The following is a 24,543-nucleotide window of genomic DNA, read 5'->3' as shown; positions in this document are numbered from 1 at the left end:
ATATTGCCTCTTCCCCATTCTCCCTATTCTTTTAATCTAAAATTCCTAATCAGTATATGTTAGACTTTCTTATTCTTTCCTCCACAGCTCTTTACCCTTACTATTTTGGGCTGAATTCTGGGTGACTTCTTCAAATTAGTCTTCTAGATCACTAAATATCTTCGGTTGTGCTTCATCTACCATGAAACCTATTTTGATAACTGTATTTTTCGGTAAAAGCTCCTGTTCTCGGCCGGGTGCAGTGGCTCATGCCTGTAATCCCAGCACTTTGGGAGGCCAAGTTGGGTGGATCACCTGAGGTCAGGAGTTCAAGACCACCCTGGCCAACGTGGTGAAACCCCATCTCTACTAAAAATCCAAGAATTAGCAGACGTGGTGGCAGGCACCTGTAATCCCACCTACTCGGGAGGCTGAAGCAGAATTGCTTCAGGGAGGTGGAGGTTGCAGTGAGCCGAGATCACACTATTGCATTCCAGCCTGGGTAAAAAGAGCAAAACACCTCTGTCTCAAAAACAAAACAACAACACGAAAAAACCCTCCTGTTCTCTTTCTTATAGCATTTGTTCTTTCATTACGATTTTTGCCTTTCTCCTTTTAATAATTTTGAACTTATTCCCTTAGAGTTTTCTACTATCTTCACTTAGGATCCTAAGTAGTGTCTGTCGGCTCTCCCCTTGTAGGAAATTATTTCCTTGTGTGGTTTCGATTTTTGTGATTTTTATGAGCTTATCTTCAGTGGGGCTTTTTTTCTTGTAGGAGTTCTTAGGTTATGACAATGTTTCTGTGGAGGTGTTCTGCATTTGTTTCTGTGAAGCTTTTAGGGTTTCAGTGGTCTCTGATTGGTACTTTATGCTAATTTATTGGTGTAGATTTCCTGAACACATGAATGCTGCCCTTGTGTTTCAGTTTCACATGATTGGTGCTTCCTCCCCTCCTCCCCATTTCCCAAGACCCTGATAGACTACAGGCTTCCTTACTACTTTCCTGAACTTGTAGATGGATATTATCTTAGTCCTTTTTTTTTGAGACAGGGTCTCTCTGTCACCCAGGCTGGAGTGCAGTAGTGTGATCACAGAGCACTGCAGCCTCGACTTCTTGTTCTCCAGTGATCCTCCCACCTCAGCCTCTGGAGTAGCTGGGATCACAGGCACATGCCAACATGCCCGGCTAATTTTTGTATTTGTATAGACTCACATTAAATGCATCTTTACATTTTTATGGGAGTATATCTGTATCACAAATTCCTAAAAATGAAATGGCTGAATCAAAGAATACGCACATTTAAAATGTTCACAAATCATGACAAATTGACTTTTAAAAGAATCAATTTACATTCTTACCAGTAATGTGAACTATTTTTCCCCATACCCTCATAGTTACTAAGTTTTATTAATCTTTAACATTTTTTGCCAAGCTAACAAAGGAGTGCTAAGATCTCCTTGTTTTGATCTGCTTTGCTATGACCAAACGTGAGAATAAGTATACTCTCTTTTCCACATAACTTTTACGTTTTTTTCTTTTAACTACCTATTCATGCTGTTGCACGTGTTTTAGAGTTGTTTATATTTTTATTTGACTTATGAAAGAACACTTTAGTATTATATAAATGGTATTATGTATATAATGTGTAATATTATGTATGTTTGTCTTCATGAAGATTTTGTGTCACTGTGCTAAATTCATTCTTAGGATTCTTAGGTAGGGGGAAACCTCCTTATCCGAGTATTTTTTACCAGCATCCCCACAGTTACAGACCCCATGAAAGCAAAATTTTTAACATAAAAACACTCATCATTTGACTATTTAATATTCTTCACTTCACATTGGCATTGGGTCACTTTGGTCAGACTCTTGAAATACAATGAAAATCAATTATGAAGCAAAAAGGTAAACCTTTCAAAATACTTGGAATTTTATGAGATTGATGCACATGAGTTTGGAGAACTATTAGAATCGTAGTCAGAGACATTGACAAATTAGGATCTAGCTGAGTTAGGCCCGTTAACAATTGAAGAAAATCAGTGAGACCAGCGATTGGTCAAAAGAGAATAATCAGAATACCGAAGGGTCCTAGAGGTCTTGAAGCTGACAGACATCTGTAGATCCCAGGCAGGAGGAGCAGCCTCAGGTCTGGAGAGGGGTGGAGGACGAAGAAAGAGCTGGTTTTGGTGCATATTTGCAGGAAAAGCTGTAGAGCCTGCTGATAGATTGGAAGCTGAAGATGAGGAAGAAAGAGAAGGCAAGAGTGACCCCCAGGTATTTGGGCTAAGCAACTGCATGAGCGAGGATCACATTTATTGAGATATGGAAGGCACATTATGGGGGAGAAGGACAGAAATCAAGAGACTGCTTATTCCTAAAATTTCGTGGGAATTCACAATGCGATTTGCTATTTTATATGATGTTTTGCTGTTGGTTTATTATTTCCCCTATTATAAATGGAGTTAAACAAAATGTGTACATTACTGAAATTCATAACAGAAAAGTGAAACCCCTCCCCCACAGTTGAGTCAATAGCTGCTGCATATTCCTTTTTGTTTTCAGTCCAGTGGCTGAATTATATTATCCTTGTATTTATTTGTTTTTAAATGTTTAATTTGTTATAAATGTTTAAATTAGATTATATATTATGCATAATCTTCTGCTACTTATTTTACTTAGTATATTGCATTCTCATGTCAGTACATATTCCTTTTATGGTTACAGAATATTTTATTGTATAATCCACTATTATTTATTTGCCATTCTTCTATTGATGGGTTATTAGTTTCTGATTTTAAAATACTTTATTGTGTTGTTTCCTTCTATTCTCATTTTACTTTGAGTTTTTAAAATCAGGAATAGCTACTGATTTTACCAATGCTTCTTCAGTATCTATCGGAAGGATTACATGATTTTCTCCTTTAACCTAATTCCGATGTTGAATCTTACAGTGCTAGTGTTCTTGGAACTATGTTGTGTTACTCTCTTACAATACCATTGAATTTAATTTTCTTTCTTTTTTCCTCTATTTTTACTGTGGTAGGCAGAATTCTAACATTCCCACCCCCGATATACATGCTTTATAAACTTCTCATCCCTTGAGCGTGGGCAGAACCTGTGAATATGGTAGGATATTATTGCCACAATTATGTTAACTTACATGGCAAAGGGGATTTTGCAGAGCTATGTAAGTTTACTCATCAGATGACTTTGAGTTAATCAAACAGGAGACTCTCTGAGTGGGCCTGACCTAATCATATGAGTCCTTTTAGTCTGAGTCTAGCAGTCAGAGACAGAGGAAGCCAGAGTGGAAGCATCATTTTCTTACTGGCCTTGAAGACATTCTCCTGCAAACTGTTACAGGAAAGGGGGTTTTGATCCAGACCCCAAGAGGGTTCTTGGATCTCATTCAAGAAAGAATTCAGGGCGAGTCCACAGCACAAAGCAAAAGCAAGTTTATTAAGAAAGTAAAGGAATAGGCCGGGTGCGGTAGCTCATGCCTGTAATCCCAGCACTTTGGGAGGCCAAGACGGGTGAATCACAAGGTCAGGAGATCGAGACCATCCTGGCTAACTTGGTGAAACCCCATCTCTACTAAAAATACAAAAAAATTAGCCAGGCGTAGTGGCGGGCGCCTGTAGGCCCAGCTACTCAGGAGGCTGAGGCAGGAGAATGGCATGAACCCAGGAGGTGGAGCTTGCAGTGAGCTGAGATCCTGCCACTGCACTCCAGCCTGGGTGACAGAGCGAGACGCCATCTCAAAAAAAAAAAAAAAAAAAAAAGAAAGAAAGTAAAGGAATAAAAGAATGGCTACTCCACAGGCACAGCAGTCCCCAGGGCTGCTGGTTGTCCATTTTTATGGTTATGCTAAACAAGAGGTGGATTATTCATGCCTTCCCTTTCTAGACCATATAGGGTAACTTCCTGACGTTGCCACGGCATCTGTAAACTGTCATGGTGCTGGTGGGAGTGTAGCAGTGAGGACAACCAAAGGTCAGTCTCATTGCCATCTTGGTTTTGGTGGGTTTTGGCCAGCTTCTTTACTGCAAACTGTTTTATCAGCAGGGTCTTTATGACCTGTATCTTGTGCCAACTTCCTATCTCATCCTGTGACTTAGAATGCCTTAACCCTCTGGGAATGCAGCCCAGCAGGTTTCAGCCTTATTTTATCCAGCTCCTCTTTAAGATGGAGTTGCTCTGGTTCAAATGCCTCTGACATTTCCCCCATCCCTTTTAATCCTTAGGGTTGCAGAGGGATGAAGATCCATCTTTTGTAACTTCTCCAGGCTGAATGGGGCGATGATATTCCTCCCTCTTGTGTTCAGGGTAGTGAGGAGCTCAGTCAGAAAGCATCAGTATGGTGAGGGCCATTCATAACTCTTGAGTCCAACAAAATGTAGTATCTGGAAGATTAATAAGTGTTCAATTTAAGAAAACATTCAGTAAGAAACTCATCCTGCATTCCTCTACAAAGAGTACAACAGCAATATATTCCACAACAGTAAAGCAAGATAAGTAAAATTATCTCAAGTAAACTAAAGTAGAATGCTTTCCATGAACTGGCCAACTGTTGGAACCAAGCTGATATGGGGTTGCTAGCCAATTCCAATACATGCCCAGAATTAGAATACTGATCCAGATTTTTACATGACCCATCTCTCGTGTTTCTTCTGAGCAGCAGTCGGAGATCACTGGTTGGTTCACAGGAATAAACAAGGTCAGTTGCCCAAGGGGTTTTTATTGGCTCTATGAGTCAAATTTGATTCCTTAAAGGAAAGCACACCATTCCAATCAAAGTTTTGGTAAAATAACCAATTTCTCCAATTGTGTCCTCTTGCAAAAGAAAACAGATTCATATTGCACTTATGCAAATAACTGCATTGCCATAAGTTAAGAATACTCACACATAGTTTCCAAATTCTGGAGAAATCAGATAGATAGAAACAAATATGTTCCAAATTTTGTTCACAGGAGTATACTTTACTCAATTGTTAAAAGCTGTAAACAGCTGAAAAGTTTCCTTGACTCTGAAAAACAAAGCAAAGGATCAGCAACATTTTAAACAAAATTAAAAAGATAACTTTAGACTTCTACAGTTTAGTACATGCAGTTAACTTCTGTTTGATATTCAGGAACATTTCAGCTCTCCACAAGTCCTGAAAGTTTTTTCCTCTATTCTAATGTTGCAATTTCCAAAGTTATCAGAAACTTCCATTTAAGAACATCTGTCAAAATCCTGTAGTTGATTATAAACCACCTTCTAAAGATGATTAAAACAAGAAAACAATTGTGGATGATAAAAAGTCTTAGGACAGTGACTATTAAACGCACAATTGACTAGGAAATTTTGGTTACCTCTGTGGCACACATGATTTTATGTAATAATTATCAATAACATACATTAAGTCCTATCAGAATTATAGGAGTTTTAAAAATAATTTTGGAACATATACCTGTAACACATTTATACAAATATTGTCCAAAGAAAGCCAAGCACTATTTCATATTTGACAGTGCTTTCTATATGATTTTTATACCAAATAAGCCAAATCTTACTGTTGCATTAGTGCATTATTGATGTCAAATCCAATTCTTAATAAAACCTTATAGATAAATTTATTTAATCTTAATCAGTTTCACCATAAGGTAAGATTCTTACAAACTTTGTATAACCCTTTACAAGTTTTTGTTAAAGAGATCATAGGCAGGTTTTTGCTCTAAGAAAAAACCTGTTGTGCTTTTATTCCAATGTTTAATTGATGGAAAAACTGAATAATACTCCTTTAACTTTAGTCAATATGTTCACACACAGAATTTCTTTTACAATTAACTTTTCACAAACCTTCCACCATTTGCTTAAACCTTTAGTTTTATTCTAACTTAAAACAATCCTTTAACCTTTAATCTAGGCAAGAAAAATCCACATTCCCATGACTTCTTATAATTTTTCACCAAAAACACATTTCACTTTCTTTACACACCTTGCATGTAAAACTGTTTCTTCAGTAGTCTCAGTTACATGTTACAGTGGCAACTCTTAGCAACTTTTACTTTTGGTGAAAACCTTGGTAAGTTTGGGATTTTAATTATGTACTAGTATGGAGCCTAGGACAGCAAACAGAAGTGCAGATAAGGTCTGACTCTTTCTAGCGTCTAACTTCTAATGTGTCCCAGGCCTTAACCTAGCTGTAAAGCAGGTAAGTCATACAGTTAGGAGTCATAATGGCATTTTACGAAGCATTTAGGAGGCCTAACAAGCTTCAAATTATACAACATTTCTTGCATAAATTTCCTTTTTTTTTTTTTTTTTTTTTGAGACGGAGTCTCACTGTGTCGCCCAGGCTGGAGTGCAGTGGCCGGATCTCAGCTCACTGCAAGCTCTGCCTCCCGGGTTTTTACGCCATTCTCCTGCCTCAGCCTCCCGAGTAGCCGGGACTACAGGCGCCTGCCACCTCGCCCAGATAGTTTTTTGTATTTTTTAGTAGAGACGGGGTTTCACCGTGTTAGCCAGGATGGTCTCGAACTCCTGACCTCATGATCCGCCCGTCTCGGCCTCCCAAAGTGCTGGGATTACAGGCTTGAGCCACCACGCCGGCCAAATTTCCTTCTTTTAAGCAAGTAGTCATTTTACTTTAAGACAAGAATTTACCATGCAACATCCTTTCTTACATAAAATCTCTTTTCTTTATAACCATCTTTGCATAGCTAGGGGGCATGGCTAATTCCACATGTCCCTAGGCCTTATGTAGAATCTAATGCTCCAAAGTAGGTAAATTGAACAATTTTCAAAAGTCAAAGAAGCAATTTATGATCCTAAAGAATTTAGTAAATGTAATATCTGACCTGCATAATTTAGACTAAATGTTTACATTTTTGAAGATATTTTTATTTTACCAATAATCTTTAAAATTTTTTATTTCCCCAAAATTACTTAAGTCATATGAAGTAAAAGACATTATGTTTTTTACTTTTCTGATAAAATATTTAAGCTCTTATTATTTTCAAACCAATTAGTTAAAGCTCTTTCATGTATAAACATCACACAAACAATACATATAAATACAGACAGAAGATAAAGGACTCATCCCCTGAGCTGGAAATTGAACCCTGAACCCAGGCTGCCATTGTGAAAAGAGAAAGCATAGCCACATGGTTACAAGGTCAAGCTCCCAAGGATTTACAAGACAAGAAGGAAACCTCATCCAGTTTTTTCAGGGATCTGCAGCAAAGTTTGTAACTGACCAGTTTGCTGGGCCGTCTTGAAAAGCAGGTTTATGGGTGTCCTAAACCTGTGTTCCATCATACGGTACCCCTCCTTATGACGGAACAATACAGAAAAACACATAAAGCACACCAGATTCGCTGCAGCTTAAGACTAGCCTCACAAATCCTTTTTCCGATTAATTAAAACTCTACAGGAGATAAACAATGACTTTTACCAATCTGCACAGAGAGAGAAAGAGGAAAGCATTGCCTGAGGCAGAGTGGGGAAGAGAGGCCAGAGAAAGACCCACCCATTGCAGCGACACTGAAAAGTTCAGGCGGCTGCTTGTCAGTAGTGAAGGGATCTTTTCCAGCAGTCCCATCAGCTCTTAGCTTTCCCTTTTAGGGAAGAAAAAGCTCCCCATGTCCCACAGTCCTGTACGTGCCTAATCTTGTCACCCACGGCTATCTGCAAAGAGTGCAAGACAGATTAACCCAAAGAGAATAGCAGTTAACATCCCATAGTGCCAAACTCATTTTTAGCTGAAAGGGACTTTACCCAGAGGAACTTTACTGAGAGGGGCCGCTCACCCCCTACAGCTTAGAAGGGACTCTAACCCTCCTAAGTTGGGCCTCTAACCCAAGGTCAGTCAAGCGTCTTTGTTTTTTTACTAAGAGGGGCCTCTAACCCACTTTGTCTTAGGAGAGACTCTTAACTCCCCTAAGTTGGGCCTCTAACCCAATCCCATCCTTTACTCAGGTTAATGCACCCCACTTACCCAAAGTCGTCCAATCAATGCTGAAGTCTATTTCCTTTGGGTTGGGGGTTCTCCTCAGTGTTCTCCCTTCTGTGGTTCACCAGAAAGATGTTACTGGATCCCACCACTTACCTAAAGTTAGCCTTTGGGTCAGGAGTTTCCTCACTATAGTTGCTTCCGTAGTCACCAGGAAGATGTTACAGGAACCCAACACTTACCCAAAGTTAACCTTTGAGGTGGCGGTTTCCTCACTTTAGTCCCTTCAGTGGCCACCAGAAAGATGTTACAGGAAAGGGGTCCTGATCCAGACCAAAGAGAGGGTTCTCGGATCTTGTGCAAGAAAGAATTCAGGGCGAGTCCACAGCGCAAAGCAAAGGCAAGTTTATTAAGAAAGTAAAGGAATAAAAGAATGGCTACTCAACAGGCACAGCAGTCCCCAGGGCTGCTGGTTACCCGTTTTTATGGTTATTTCTTGATGATTTGCTAAACAAGGGGTGGATTATTTATGCTTCCCCTTTCTAGGCCATACAGGGTAAATTCCTGACATTGCCATGGCACCTGTCAACTGTCATGGCACTGGTGGGAGTGTAGCAGTGAGGACAGCCAGAGGTCACTTTCATCATCATCTTGGTTTTGGTGGGTTTGGACCAACTTTTTTACTGTAACCTGTTTTATCAGCAGGGTCTTTATGACCTGTATCTTGTGCTGACCTCCTATCTCAATCCTGTGACTTAGAATGCCTTAACCCTCTGGGAATGCAGCCCAGTAGGTTTCAGCCTTATTTCACCCAGCTCCTCTTTAAGATGGAGTTGCTCTGGTTCTAACGCCTCTGACAAAACCACTACGCTTTGGAGAGAACAACACGGCGGTGGATGATTGTGGATTATGTCATAGCAACACAAAATGGACGAAGACACACCTTTAGGCCCAGCTGGGTAACATACCTGAACTCTAGAATAAGGAGAAAAATCTAGGAGCTGACAGCCACCCAAGTCATTAGCCAGCAAGAAAATGGAGACCACAGTCCTACAAATATAGGGGACTAACTTCTGCTAACAACCTGATTGAGCTTGGAAAATGATCCCATGCCTCAGATCAGATAGCTACTCCTTCTGACACCTTGACTTCAGCAACGTAAGACACTGACAAATTAGCTAAGCCAACCTTGCACTTCTAACCTACAGAAACTGTGAAATAATAAATCTGTGTGGTGTATGTATGTTTTAATTGTGGTAAACTATATACACCAAACATTTGTCATTTTAACCATTAAAAGTGTACAATTCAGTGGCATTAATTACATTAACAATACTGTGCAACTATTATCACTATTTCCAAACTTTTCATAACCACAAACAGAAACTCTATTACTATTAAGCAATAGCTCCTCATATCGCACCCCGCAAGCCCAGCATCTAGTAACCTCTTTACTTTTTTTTTTTAAGACAGAGTCTCGCTCTGTCACCCCATCTAGAGTGCAACGGCGTGATCTTGGCTCACTGCAAGCTCCACCTCCCGGATTCAAGCAATTCTCCTGTCTCAGCCTCACAAGTAGATAGGACTCCAGGCGCCCACCACCACGCCCAGCTAATTTTTGTATTTTTGGAAGAGATGGGGTTTTGCCATGTTGGCCAGGCTGGTCTTGAACTCCTGACCTCAGGTGATCCACCCGCCTCAGCCTCCCAAAGTGCTGGGATTACATGCATGAGCCACCACAACCTCTTTTCTATGAATTTGCCTAGTCTAGATATTTTGTATAAGTGAAGTCATACAATATTTACCCTTTTGTGTCTGGCTTATTTCACTTGGCACAGTGTTTCCAAGGTTCATTCATATGGTAGCATATGTCAGAACTTCAATCCTTTTTATGGCTGAATAATATTTTATTGTGTGTATATACCACGTTTTGTCTATCCATTCTTCTGTTGATGGACACGTGAATTGTTTCCACCTTTTTGGCTATTGTGAATAATGCTACAAGAACATTGCTGTACAAGTACCTGTTTGAGTCCTCGTTTTCAATTCTAGAAGTGGAATTGTTTGATCATATGGTAATTTTATGGTTAGCTTTTTTTTTTCCTTTTTTTTTTGAGACGGAGTCTCACTCAGTCGCCCAGGCTGGAGTGCAGTGGCGCGATCTCGGCTCACTGCAAGCTCCGCCTCCCGGATTCACGCCATTCTCCTGCCTCAGCCTCCCAAGTAGCTGGGACTACAGGCGCCCGATGCCACGCCCGGCTAATTTTTTGCATTTTTAGTAGAGACGGGGTTTCACCGTGTTAGCCAGGATGGTCTCGATCTCCTGACTTCGTGATCCGCCTGCCTCAGCCTCCCAAAGTGCTTGGATTACAGGCGTGAGCCACTGCACCCAGCGTATGGTTAGCTTTTTGAGGAGCCACCAAACTTTTCCACAAAACTCTTCCACTTTATGGTCCCACCAGCAGTGTACAAGGGTTCTAATTTCTCTACACCCTCACCAACACTTATTATTTTCCTTTCTTTCAATTATAGCCATCCTAGTAGGTTTGAAATAATACCTCTTTGTGATTTGGATTTGCTTTTACCTAATGGCTAATGATGTTGAGCATCTATTTGTGTGCTTATTGGCCATTTGTATATTTTCTTTGGAGAAACACAAGTCTTTTGCCTACTTTTTAATTGGGTTGTTTGTCCTGTTGTTGAGTTGTAGGAGCTCTTTATGTTTTTTGGAAAATTTGTGTTGTTTTATGTCACCGTTTGTGGTAACTTGTTATGCAGCAGTACTAATACATTTACCCTATTATTAACTGTGAAATCAAGTTTTTTATAAACTTATAGGAAGCCATCTATTTTTTCTATATTGTGGAATTGTCAGAATAGCAAGAATGATTGGTTCCTTGGAGGTTAGATAAAACTTTCTTGAGAACCTGGCTTGACCTGATTTTTTGTGTTGTTTTGGAGGTAGATCTTTGACAACCTTTTTTCAAATTTAGATTTTCTGTCTTCTTGAAGTAATATTAGTACATCTCTTGGTTACTTACAGAATTAAACGTAATAATGCTGATGCAGTGCCTTAACACAGTAGTCAGTACGTGGAAAGCACTCAAAAAAAGTGTTAGCTGTGCTGTTGTTATAAGATTTTTCTCCTTATCTTGGAGTTCAGGTATGTTACCCAGCTGTGTCTAAGGATGTGTCTTAGTCCATTTTGTGTTTCTATAACAGAATACCACAGACTGAGTAATTTATAAAGAAAATAAATTTATTTCTCACAGCTCTGGAGGCTGGACAGCCCATTATCAAGTTGCCAGCATCTGACAAGGGCCTTCTTGCAGCATCCCGTGGTGGAAGGCAGAAGGGAAATGACATGGGGAGATTTGAAGTGGGGACAAAGTTATCCTTCATCAGAAACCCACTCTCACGATAACTAACGCACTCCACTACTGACCAGTGGAACTTTCTGTGATGATGGAGTTGTTCAGTATCTGTACTGACCAATACAGCTGCCATTAGCCACTTGTGGCTTTTAAGAACTTGAAATATCACTAGTGTGACTGAGGAACTGAATTTTTATACAATTTTCATGAACTTTATTTTTTTTTCTTTGTGTCGAGACAGAGCCTCACTCTGTTGCCCAGGCCAGAGTACAGTGGTGCGATCTTGGCTCACTGCAACCTCTGCCTCCCAGGCTCAAGTGATCCTCCTACCTCAGCCTGCCAAGTAACTGGGACTACAAGCACGTGCCACCATGCCAGGCTTATTTTTGTACTTTTTTGCAGAGATGGGGTTTTTCCATGTTGTCTAGACTGGTCTTGAACTCCTGGGCTCAAGTGATCCACCCACCTCTGCCTCCCAAAGCACAGGAGTGAGCCATCATGCATGGCATGAACTTTAATTTTTTTTTTTTTTTTTTTTTTAAGATAGAGTTTCGCTCTTGTTGCCCAGCTGGAGTACAATGGCACAATCTCAGCTCACTGCAACCGGCACCTCCCTAGTTCAAGCAATTCTCCTGCCTCAGCCTCCCAAAGTAGCTGGGATTACAGGAGCATGCCACCACACCCAGCTAATTTTTTAAATTTTTTAAAATTTTTTAGTAGAGATGAGGTTTCACCATGTTGGCCAGGCTGGTCTCGAACTTCTGACCTCAGGTGATCCACCCACCTCGGCCTCCCAGAGTGCTGGGATTACAGATGTGGGCCCCCGCGCCCAGCCCCTGAACTTTAATTGTAATAGCTACATGTGGACATGAACCTGGCAGTCGCTGTGTTGGGCAGCACAGTTCTATCATATTCTATCACGTTCTATAGTATGAATATGTTACCATTTATTTGTTTGTCCCCTGATGATGGGCCTTTAGGTTGTTTTGGGTTTTTGCTTTTGCAAATAAAATCTCAAGGGATATGCTTAAATATGTGTTAGTAGCTGTGTACTGTGTTACTATACAGCTTTTTATTAGTAGTTGTATACTGTTCAGAATTGTTGCCATTCTGTTCCTTTTGACCTTCACCAAGGTGGAAAGATCACTTCCTCCAGTTTCAAGGCTGCCCCTCTAATTTGCAGGTGTGCATATAACTCTTGGCTTGGGTTAGATCTCAGGGAGTTCCGGCTTCCTCACTGAACCTTTAGTATCATAGAAGTCTGACATGACACACCTAGCCACAGGAAGGACCTAAGCTCAAGCTCCAGTGGGATTAGACAAGTGCTTCATGTGAAATAACCTTTATAACAGGCATGTAGAAAACAAAACGATAAGCTTAAGATAATCACTAACTCCAAGAAAAGCAAACAATTAAATGAGAAAGGACATGTGACACTGTGCATCACGGCTCTGACTAATTGTCCTAATGTAGACAGGCTTTTGGTGTCTATGCCCTTTGCTCCCTGCTGTTATGCCTGTGAGTGCTTTATGTTACATGAAAAAGAGATTTTGCAGATATGATTATTGTTATGGACCCTAAAATGGGAAGATTATCCTGGATTATCTGGTGGGCTCAATCTAATCTTTTGAGCCCTTAAAAGCAGAGAAATATCTCCATCTGGGATTATTCAGAGAGATGCTGTGGAGGAAGTCAGAGAGGGTACAGATTCAAAGCGTGATAAGGGTATCTAGCTGGCTTTAAAGATGGAGGGGGCAAGGTAGCTCCTAGAAGCTGAAATTGACCAACAGCCTGCAGGGAACAGGGACCTCAGTCCTTCAACTACCTGGAACTGGATTCCCTCAGCACTCTGAATGGGCCTGAAAGTGGATTTTCCCCGGAACCTCCAGATAAGAGCCCAGGTCAGCCAACCCCTTGATTTTGGCTTGTGAAACCAGAAGCAGAGAAACCCAGTGAGCTTGCCAGACTTCCGACTTACATAACTGTGAGATAATAAATTTGTGTTGTTTTAAGCTGCTAAATGTATGGTAATTTCTTATAGCTGTGATAGAAAACTGATACACCACCTAATATCAATTCATCCAAAAATGTGTAGAGGTGATTCTGTTTGGTAGGGGGAGAGTACTAAAATAAAACTAAATTCTCATTTTCCATGACAGGAAGTCAAAAGATTATATTTAAACCTTTAAAAAATAGCAACATAAGCGTCTGTAGAAATATGGCAGTAAATGTTAAAAGAAACAGCTAGAAGTTTTATAAGTGATTGCTTTTGGAGAGCAGGAATTGGGAATGATGGGGCTGGGAGTGGGCTGATAATTTTTAAATTTTAACCTTGGAGAGAACCGTATGGTGTTTAAATGCATGTTCCTGTGTTACTGCAATGAAAATGAAGAGGTCCCATCACCACCAATGTAAGATGTGCCCATCTCTCTAAGGGCCTGAGCAAGTGGGGTGGGGGCTGCCTCTGCCTACCAGGTCATGTGGCATCCCCTCCTCTCTAATCACCAGGGTGGAGGAGAGCAACAGCAAGCTCCTGGAGTCAGAGAGGAAGCTGCAGGAGGAGCGACACCGCACCGTGGTGCTGGAGCAACATCTGGAGAAGATACGCCTGGAGCCAGGGAAGGCATCGGCCTCCCAGAGAGCAGCCCCCAGGACGAAAGCTGGTAGGGGCCAGGGCAGGAGTCTCAGTGCAGCGGATGGGGCAGTGTTGCTGCTAACAGAGGAGCCAGGCAGCTGCACTGTTTAGCCCGTCAGCGAGTGTGTGAGCGTGTGGGAGGCAGAGCCTCCATCAGGGTGGAGCTCTGCCTGCCCCCGCTGCGGGGTGTCCTTTTCCCTGGGCATCCTGTTCAGAAGCAGGAGCCCCAGAGCTCCACTGCCTCATGTGGCCCTGGCCTTCCCACCGGTAAGCCCTCAGCATGAGGTGGCAGTGCTGAATGCCCCCAGCCACCACCTCCTCTGGACCCCCACCCCCAGCCCTCAGCCCTCTATCCTGAGCTGAATTCATTAAAAGTGATCATGAGGCACAGCTGGTCTACTGGGGCAGCCCAAGCCACAGTGGCTGAAGCAGGGGAGGAGTCCCTTTCTGCCTCCTGCAGCGGTCAAGTTGATATAAGCAGGAAGTAGCCTCGCCAGAGGTTTGGGGACCCAAGCTCCCTCTATTTTGTGGCTCCACTGTTCTCAACATGCAGCTTCCATCTCCTGGTCTACAATGACTGCCTGAGCTTTCCCATCAGCAGCAGGAAGGGGAGAAGGGAAGGAGACAAACTTCTCCTTACCTTTTACGGTTGCATGTGTCACTTCTGCTCTCATCCCACCAGCCAGATCCCAGACAGTTGGGCATAGCCAGGTGCAGAGGGAAGCTGGGAAATGCTGTCCTTAACTGAAAGGTCTATCACTCTAACACAGTGGTTCTCAAGGTGCAGTGTTCAGACCAGCAGCAACAGCATCTTGTGGGGCTGGGGCAAGCTGGAGGATGCCAGAGCCAGAAGCCACTTCTGGGACGGCTGACTCCCAGGGAGGAAGGGTCTCCAGTGCGGAGGGGCTGGGCCTGCCTCCCTTGGACCTCCCATCCCACCCATCCCAGCACCCTCCAGGCTCTGGAGTGGAGGTGCTGCTGCCCCCACTGCACCCTCTCTCAACATCCCAGTAGCCCCCCAACCCCTCCCCAGCCAAGGATGGTCAGACCCTTGGTCTCAGTGCTCAGCCCAGATGAGGTCAGAATGTTTCCGAAGGGTATGCCAGAAGTAGGGCACAAATAGTGGGTTGAGGCCACCTGCTTTCTCTTCCTCCACCAGCGGGGCCAGGAGCTTCTGCGAATCCAGGCTGGGAAGGAAGAGTCCCTGGGGCTTAGCCTTGCTGACCCTCCTAGACTCTAAGGAATATGTTCCCTAGGAGTGTGGCTTCTCCAGGCTGGGGCTTACCTCCTGCAGGGCAGCAGGACTTCCAACCAGGGAGAGCTAAGCCACAGCAGGCAAGTCACTTTGTTCTGTGCTGGACAGTGAGGGCAGCTGCCTGAGGGAAAGTGTCCAGGTGGCCTCTGCTGCCTACTGGCCTGTAACATGAGCAAAATCCTGCCCCTCTGGTGAGCAGAGCGCCACCTCCCCGCCTCCCCCTGGCCCATCTGTAAAACGAGGAGGCTGGATTTACAATTCAGTCCCCCGTGGCAGTCTCACTCCAGTTGCGGGGAGCTAGACATCTGAGCAGAGATGGAGGAACGGGGAGGGGATGTGGCTTGCAGATCCCTGAGGGAAGAACAAGTGTTGGTGCATGGAAACTTAGCTGGGGGCTTGGAGGAAGAGCCGGAGACAGGGAGGCTGGAGTGGTCCGATCACACAGGGCCTTGAGGGCCAAATAGAATTCACTGAGGCTGCCAAGGCTCTAGAGGCAGAAACGATTATCCCTTTTTTTCAGCTAAGGAAACCAGCTCAGAGAGGGTGATTGTTTGCCCGAGGCCTCTCAGCAGAGGGCGAAAGCCAGGTCTGCTGATGCCAACTGATTTACTGTGGTCACACCACCTCTGAGGGCCTTTTCAGCACCAAGGTTTTCTGATGCTGTGATTTTGATTTTGCCCAAGTTCGCCACCAGTTGAGCTTTGTCTCTCTCTTTTTTTTTTTTTTTTGAGACAGAGTCTTGCTCTGTCCCTCAGGCTGGAATGCAGTGGCGCGATCTCAGATCACTGCAACCTCCACCTCCCTGGTTCAAACAATTCCCCTGCCTCAGCCTCCTAAGTAGCTAGGATTACAGGGGTTCGCCACCACACCCTGCTCATTTAGGTATTTTTAGTAGTGATGGTGTTTCACCATGTTGGCCAGGCTGGTCTTGAACTCCTGACCTCAAATAATCCGCCCCCCTCGACCTCCCAAAGTGCTGGGATTACAGGCGTGAGCCACCGCACCTGGCCGAGGCTCTGTTTTTGATTCCCTGTGTCACAGGGCTTAGAAAATCCCATCAGGCTGAACAAGCAGTTTCCTATCCAGGGCAGCCCTAGTTGGGGATGTGGAGGTGCTCAATGGTCAGAATAAGCCAAGGACAGCTTAGCGGTGTCCCCTGGAGCCAGGAAAGGCCCTGAAGAATATTCAGTCTAGCCCCTGTAGAAGGCAGAGCCACTCTGCTGCCTCCCCAGCAACGAGACAGGTTTACACAAGACTAGTCTTGAGGTGCACACCACCATGCCCGGCTAACTTTTTGGTGTTTGTAGTAGAGACAGGGTTTCACCATGTTGGCCAGACTGGTCTCAAACTCCTGATCTCAGGCAATCTGCCCCCACTTGGCCTCCCAGAGTGCTGGGACTACCCGCCTCCCCCAGCCGCTTTGTCTCCTTTTTGTGAGCATTCTGTACCCCTCAACTCCAGTGCCCTGGATCCCCTGCTTCCTAGTATGAAGCTGATGGCCTGGATGGGGACCACTGGTATGAAGGCATCAGGTACAGTGACAACCTAGACTCGGGCTCAGCCTGCAGGCCAGACCTCAGGCTCAACTGCCTTCTCTTTTTGAAAACAAATTACCAGGCTGGGCATGGTGGTTTACGCCTGTAATCCTGGCACTTTGGGAGGCCAAGGTGGACGGATCACTTGAGGCCAAGAGTTTGAGACAGGCTGGCCAACATGACAAAACCCTGTCTCTGCAAAAAATACAATAATTAGCTGGGCAGGTGGCAGGCACCTGTTGTCCCAGCTACTCGGGAGGCTGAGACATGAGAATCACTTGAAGCTGGGAGGCGCAGATTGCTGTGAACCGAAATTTTGCTACTGCACTCCAGCCTGGCAACAGAGCAAGACTCTGTCTCAGAAAAAAAAAAAAAAAAAAAAAGAAAAGAAAAAGAAAAAAAGAAACGAAAAGAAAAAAAGAAAACAAATTACCAGAAACTTGTAAAGTATAGAGATGGAGACAGGGTGGTGAGGAACCACCTTGATACAGAGCGGGCAGAGTCAGGGCTGTAGCAGAGGCCAAAGCCAGGGGCAGAGGCATGCAGAGGAGGCATCAGGGAGGGCTTCGGAGGGAGGCAGAGCTCAGAGTTGTCCTGCACCCCAAAGGCGGTGTAGCGTTTCACCATGTGGAAGAGCAGGCAGTGGGCAATGCGGGGAGGAGAAGCAGGGTGCTAGCACAGGGCTGTGACCTCCTCACAGAAAGTGGTTGCTACTGCCCCACAGGTCTGCCCACCTCTAACACCAGGCAAAACCCAACCGGGAGTGAGAAGAAGGACCCACCCTTTGCCCAGCTCTCCGATGTGCCCGTGGAATCCCAAATGGAAGAGCTGACAACCAGGTGCTCCCCTGCCCCACCTTCCTGAAAGGGTAGGGTTGTCTGGGTGGAGGTGCCTCCATGGGCGGGGGGACTGTGTCCCTCCCCTTGCACTTTTGACTCATTTGGCCAGAAGCTGGTCCTGCTTGGTCATGGGTTCTAGGCCTGCAATTCAGGGACTGGCCTTCAGAGGACAGAGGGCCCAGCCCAAACTCCAATGACCCATAGTCCAATATAAATTTTATCAAGCATGGATCACTGAACCCAGTTTCTCACTAAGTTAAACCTGTTAAGATCCCATGCAGCCATGGGAAGGGAAAGACGGGAACCTCTACAAATTAGAACTCAATTTGTAAGGGGCCTTGAGGTAGCTTACACTGCAGGGAGCCAGGCCCATAGAGAGGAATCCACAGTACCCCCAAGAGTCAGTGAGAGGAGGGGATGGGTCAGAGGGAAGCCTGAACCTGAAGAGCAGCCATGTTGGCAGCCACCCAGGGCCCTCTGTCACCCACGCACACCTGCATGCAGCTCCAGCCACACTGAGTGCTGTCTCCTGTGGTCCAGGCTGGCCGTCCAGGTGGAGGAGAATGAAATGCTAAAGGCTGCCCTGGGCAGTGCCCTGCGGGGAAAGGAGGAAGACTTCCGGATGTACCATGAGATCCTGGGCCAGGTGAAAAGCGTCTTCCTGCAGGCCCTGCGGCAGCAGAAGACAGATAAGCAATAGGATGACAGCCCAGTGTCGGCCTGGCCGGGTGGGCAGCCTCAGGTCTTGAGAGGAAAAGACTCTGCCTGAGAACTCCATCTGCTCCGGGAAGCCAGCCCAGGGCAGCCAGCTCAACCACTTCTACCAGAAGAGGCTCCTTAAGGATGACCAAAACCAATGTCTCAGGCCAGGAAGGCAGAAGAGAAGCCCTAGTGGGACACTGCAGGAGACCCTGAGCTGGCTGGGTTACAGCAGCGGGGAGTCCCAGTGGCCCACTGGCAGAGGCGAGAGCTCTGGGGCGGCAAGCCGGCTGTGAATGGGCAGTCCCTCGGGCAGGTGCTCATTGCCCTCGTCCTAGATACTAGCCCTGGATGTCCCCATGGCTTCACACACAGGAGAGCCCTTTGTTACCCTAACTGGGCACATCCCCCATGCCACTCAGCCCCACCCTATCCCCTCACCCCCATCCCAGCTCCATCTACCGCCCGTCCACACCCGACACAGACTTGGGGCACTCTGCTCTCAGCCAGTTTGTCAGCCCGTTCCTCAGGACACTTCCTCAGGTGCGGACCCTTGGACTTGTAATAATAATAAGTGTTTTCATAATCACTGCAGCTCCCAGTGAGTGAGCATCTACTGTGGCAACCTGACCCCATTCAGTCCTCTAATAACCCAGGGGATTGTTGTCCTATTTGACGGATGAAGAAACTGAGGTTCACAGAAAGAAGCTGAGCTAATATTTAACTGCAGTCTACCTGACCCCAAAACCAGGGTCTTGCCATTCAGAGATCACCCAGGGTAGGTGCACCTACTCACCACTGGACAACCCCACCCCTAGGCAGCCACTCCAAGAGGCACTTTCGTTTGCTCACCAAGACTGCAGCTGATGGATGCTGGTGGCAGAGGGCCGAGGTAGGGCTCGGCTGGAGCTTCGGGCAGAAGGGTTTTGAGGTAGTGGCTCCAGTCGAAGGTACGGTGCACCTCCCTCGCCATGGTGAACCGGGAGGGCTGCTGCAGAGGGACCCTAAGATCCGCAGACCTCTACATGACTGTCACAGTGTTGCCCTTTCTCAGCTGTAACTATGCAATTATAGCTACAGGAAGGAGTGGTCCCAAGGAAGGTCACTCATAGCCATGCACCCCAACCCCAGACACCTTGGCCACACGTGCACCCACAGCCCCACACAAAGATGCAGATACACACAAATACCTCAATTCAGGAGCATGCAGCTGTTCGTGCACACAGGCACCTCCATGTGTGCACACTCATGGACACACAGGTGCAGATGAGCACACACATGTGAATGTGGTCACACATTCCCACATGTGAAGACATAGCCACTTGTGTGTTGCTTGTGCAGTGACACACAAATGCAGGTACACATACTGTGAAAACACCCCCTTCCCCAGGAAAAGCCACTGGGGCTCCTGGGACCCTGTCTTCTCAGTCCCTTCCTTGGGGATGGGGCTATGGAGGGACCCTAGCTGGCCCCTACTCCTCAGGGAGCCCCTGACCCTGCATGGGGTCACACGGATCTAGAGATCCCACAGCAAGTTAGAGCAAAGGCCACCAGGATGAACTGGTGATTCTGATGGGGTCCTAAGGGTCTCTGGGAAGGAAGAGTTTTTCTCTGGTTCCTTGTGAAGGAAAATGGCCAGGCAGAGAGCCAGGAGAGAGAGGGTCTGTGCTGGGAGGGGACAGTGTGTGACAGCGAGGGGCGGGCCAGATGCAGTCTGAACACAAACGAGTCAGCACCTTCTCCTGCAGGTACTGAGGAGCTCCAGACGGTGATCTGAGTATGTGGGGCACAGGCTCTGGCCTCAGCACAGTTCCAGGGAGTGAAAAGCAGGCATAGGACCAGCCGTCCTTCCTCAAGGTCACCTCAGGGAAGTGCAGAGATGGCGTGACCCACACTCCAGCCACTTCAGGGTGGCTCTGCTGCCCTTCCTCGGCTAGGCCTGAGACAGGAAGGAGCATCAGGTCATGGAGTCTGGACAGGTGGGGCTGCCTGGGGCATACTTCTCTCCCCACTTACCAGCTGTGTGGCCTTGGGCAAGTTATTTAACCTCTCTGATCCTCCACATTCTCATCTATAAAATGCAGACAATAATAGAATCCTCTATGAGGGGGCTGCTACTAATATATATGTCAAAGAATAACCCAAAGACTTTTCGGTAATTATTAGCTCTCTGTTTATTTTTGTACGAGGAACCTGTATCTATAGATTGATTTCAACAAGAGTTATATGAGAGAGGAGAGAAAAACTGCAGACAGGCAGGCATGGGATATCTTGTTTGCACATTTTTGGGTTAACTGATTTGCTAGTGTCTTGCTTTGGCCAACTCTGGGTATAAAGACGAGTGTTTCAGTTTTCAGATTCCACAGGCAACCTTGACAGCATTGCTGTGGTGCCATGTGCAGGAGTCCCTGTCATGTCTTCTGGCACCTGCCACCAGGCACCTCCCCACGCCCAGCTTGATGATCAGGTCTGCTCCATTCCCTCATTGGAACCCTCTGCAGGGTTCATTGAGATAAAAAGTGTCCAATGGTTACAGCAGCTGCTCGCACACAGTAAGTGCTCAATAATTATTCACTCTTAGTGTTCCCTCTATTCATTCAACCAGAACTTGTTGAGCAGTTCCTCTACCCCAGGCACAGAGGTGCCGAGGTGAGGCAAACACAGTCCCTGGCCTCCAGGAACTCTCAGGTCAGCTGAGGAGAGAGACAGACTGGTCACAGGTCACCATTCCATCCAGCCAGTCTGCCATCAGGCAGTCAGTGAGTGCCAACAGCATGCCAGCCTCTCCAGGCCCGGGAGGGACCTGGAGGTGAATCTGACTTTCTTCCTCCTTTCAGGGAGTTTCCAGTCCAGTCAGAGGCGTGGGAAAAGCCATGATGGAGCTGGGTGGGGAAGGATGCAAGACCGGGCTGCAGCACCGCAGGGCTTCCCCCACCATCCCCACCCCATCCCTGTGGCAGTTCCCAAGTTCCCAGCCTCCTTGATCAGATCTGGGTGGAGAGGGGGCTGTCAGGGAGTCCTGTGTCCTTCACATCTCCCTAAGGCAAAGGAGCAAGGAGGGGCAAAGGGAAGGTGGGGAGAGCCTGGGAGAAGGATTTTCAAGGGAAGGAAGTTGTCAAAGGGGTCAAAGATAGGGACCCTGAGAAACCTAACCCAGGTGGGCCAGGTACAGAGCCAGGCAGCTGGTCTGTCCAGGTGAGTACCAGTGCCACTCCTAGGTAGCACTGTCTGTCCCAGGCACCCTGAGGATGACCTCCCTATCCCTCAGGCAGGTGGGCAACAGGTGTGCTGGATAAGACACTAAGGGCCCTGGCCAGAGCCACGAGGAGGCAGCTGGAGGGGAGAGTGCAGGTGCCCTGGCGGGTTGAGGGGCAGGGGCAAGTAAAGAGTTAAGCGGTGGAGTTGCCTCACGTGAGGGCTTTCCCTGCCACACACCAGGCAGGTGCTGTGGGTCTTGGTGCTCAGGTTCCAGCACTGATAGGTGAGGCCTGGCTGAGCTGTGGATGTAGTTTGGCCACTGTCCCCGTGGGGGCCTCTGGGGCACCACAGCTGAGCTGGGCAGGGTTGCAGCCTGGCTCAGGCTTAAACACACTACACTGTCACTGGGCCCCTCCCCTGCTCCCAGGAGCCCAGGGCAAGGTGACCTCCAGTGGGTGTGCTCCTCTGGACCCCCACATCCAGGGGCCAGAAGAAGCTTCTCCTCCCCACCCCCAGCCAGCCCACAGCCAGCCCTAAGCACAAAGAAGTCTGCCTACCCACCTTCTCCCCACAGGTGTGCCTTTACATACACTGACTCTCTTATATCCCTGAGCCTTGCACACACACAACACACATATACACACATATGTACGATACATGTGCACACACAAGCAATACACAGGATACACATACACAGCAAACACATGCCATGAACAACCTACAACACAAAACGTACACACAGACTCTACACACAACTAATAGAAAACACAGTTGCATATATACATGCAAACACACAGGATACTTTCCTCGCATTTTTACTTTGAGCAACAAACAACCAAAGAAAGTTTAAAAATTGAAATGGGACTCAGATTTGAGAGAATTGTTCCCACTCCCCGCCATATCTTTCCCAGTGGCCCTTGTGGCATTTGGGACGGCCCCAGGACCAAGTGCTGGTCTTAGCTCAGTCAGTTTCCTGTCTGTCGAGTGCGCTGGCCTCGCCAGGTGCCCTCCCCCGCCACCCGCCTCAGACACAGTGGAACTGGCCTCAGGCTGTCCAGTCACAGATCCATGGGACTTCCCTAGCCCTCCACCCCTCTTGCCATTTCCACACACCACACTCCCTGCAGACCCTGCTGGTTGTGGGTCACCCGGGGAAGGCCTCACTGCTGAGTGTGAATCCAGCCTCTCAGGGCCTCTGGGGGTCAGGGTGTCTGTGGCTCTCTAATAGCCTCTGTTTATGAGCAAGGCCCTTGTCATGGAGTGAGTCACCGGATGCCCCCTGCCACCCTGGTGAGGGCCAGGGCCAGCGGTATGCCCGTTTTACAACTGAGGATCTGAGACCCTAAGAAGTGGGGTACACCAGCTCAGGCTCAAGTAAATTGGCTGAACCTGTGTTCTTAACTCTGGGGTCAAACCACCGTGTCTGCTCCCTTGAGCCATTTTCTTTGAGCCTCGTGAGGGCCCCACTGTGGGTGCACGGGGTTGTCGCCCCTGCAGGGCAGTCAGTGCCAGGAGCTTACAGGGCTGGTCCAATTACTTGGCTTCCTCATGTGCCAGGTTCTTCTTCTCCCAACTGCGGACAATGGCAACATCTTCCCTATGGGCTGTGGTGAAATTAAAAGGTTAATCCATGTACGTCCCGGCTACTATGATTAACTTACTCCTAACAACCATTGACGCCCTGCCCCCCAAGGAAGCCCTCCTTAACCCTGAAGTCTGGCTCAGGTATCCTTTCCTCCCTGATGCTGGCCTCTCTAGTGCCCATTACCCACCACAGCCCTAACCCAGCACCCACACTGTGCACTAGTCACCATTCATGCTTCTCAGGGTCCGGGACCACAGACACGGGCCTCTGCATCCTGTGTGGAGTGTGTATGTTGGGGGTCTCCTTTCTGTCCTCCAGGCCAGCGTGTCTGCATGCTCAGGAGGCAGCTCACTGCCTAAGTGCAATCTCTCCCCTTCCTGGGCCCTAGTGGGTGGGGAGCAGCACCTCCCTCCTGCCTCCTCAGCTGAGCCTGAAGCCGGGGTCACAGGATCAGTAGGGGCTCCAGGAGCTGTCCTGTGACTGATCACAGTCACAAAACTCCTTCTACCCCCTAGAGCCTCCCCACAAGCACACACGTAAACAGGCCTCCATAAATAGCACAGACTTGGCCTCATCTGAGGGGGGCACTGTCAGAGATTCTTAATCTCAGGGGCACCTTCAGGATACCCCTTCCCTCAGGTATCCAGGGCTAAAAACCTTGGATGCTCCCTTCCAGAATGAGGGCCCTGTCCTACCAGGACCCCTAGTTGGTTAGGAATATACCTGTCGGCCGGGCGCGGTGGCTCACGCCTGTAATCCCAGCACTTTGGGAGGCCGAGACGGGCGGATCTCGAGGTCAGGAAATCGAGACCATCCTGGCTAACATGGTGAAACCCCGTCTCTACTAAAAATACAAAAAACCAGCCGGGTGTGGTGGCGGGCGCCTGTAGTCCCAGCTACTTGGGAGGCTGAGGCAGGAGAATGGCGAGAACCCAGGAGGCGGAGCTTGCAGTGAGCCGAGATCGGGCCACCGCACTCCAGCCTGGGCGACTGAGCAAGACTCCGTCTCAAAAACAAAAAAAAAAAACAAAAAAAAAGGAATACACCTGTCTTCCTGTCTGCCTCCACTCTGCCATCGAGAGGATACCAGCCATTCCAAGTACCCACAAGCCTTGCCAAGTGACCCTGCTAGCACCCCTCCAGTCGGGACCCTCCCTATGGGACAGAGCTGGCTTATGGGGACCCCTCTCAGCCACATGTCCCATGCTAGTTCCAGTCCCATCAGGCAAGTCAGCCCTCCCTGATGCACTGATGCATGACCAACCAGGACTCATGGCATAATGAAAAGGACCAGGTCAGGGGGTGAGATGAGTCTGCTCTGGGATAGCCCTTAGGAGGTCATATGTAAAGGTAGGAGCTGGAGTCCCTGGAGTCCAAGTGTGAAAGTGTGTGCATGTTGTGAATGTGTGTGGCTGTGGTGGGGGTAGGGCTTACAAGCCTGGAGAGGCTGATGGAGCCACCAAGAAACTTCCTGGAAGAGGGAAGTCCTGGGTAGCAGTGAGAG

The 24,543-nt window shown here is 47.0% G+C and overlaps 1 protein-coding gene and 1 long non-coding RNA gene across 14 annotated transcripts in view; one reads left to right on the top strand and one right to left on the bottom strand.

The window, feature by feature from the left end:
* The window catches only part of CCDC13 (coiled-coil domain containing 13), a 68,458-nt gene extending 45,369 nt beyond the window's left edge, over positions 1-23,089 (top strand). For 10 of the 13 annotated variants that reach the window (XM_074031817.1, XM_074031815.1, XM_015445712.4 and 7 more), the window contains 3 exons: positions 13,802-13,956; positions 17,443-17,557; positions 18,098-23,089. In XM_074031817.1, the coding sequence (XP_073887918.1) occupies positions 13,802-13,956; positions 17,443-17,557; positions 18,098-18,257 (430 nt within the window). In that variant the 3' untranslated portion in view covers positions 18,258-23,089. Of the gene's footprint in view, positions 1-13,801; positions 13,957-17,442; positions 17,558-18,097 lie in introns of those variants that run through there. The other 3 variants (XR_012431049.1, XR_012431048.1, XR_012431047.1) reach the window with 2 other exon arrangements.
* LOC135969705 (uncharacterized) lies at positions 3,422-5,024 on the bottom strand. Its single transcript, XR_010585098.2, has 2 exons — positions 4,887-5,024; positions 3,422-4,385 (listed from the first exon to the last, which is right to left on the bottom strand). It is a non-coding gene; the product is annotated as an uncharacterized lncRNA (long non-coding RNA).
* Positions 23,090-24,543: the final 1,454 nt, after the last annotated feature.

The sequence above is a fragment of the Macaca fascicularis genome, chromosome 2, assembly GCF_037993035.2.
Source record: "Macaca fascicularis isolate 582-1 chromosome 2, T2T-MFA8v1.1".
In the NCBI taxonomy this organism is placed as follows: domain Eukaryota; kingdom Metazoa; phylum Chordata; class Mammalia; order Primates; family Cercopithecidae; genus Macaca; species Macaca fascicularis.
The sequence above is the reverse complement of the archived record's forward strand: the minus strand, read 5'-3'. Positions and strand labels throughout refer to the sequence as shown.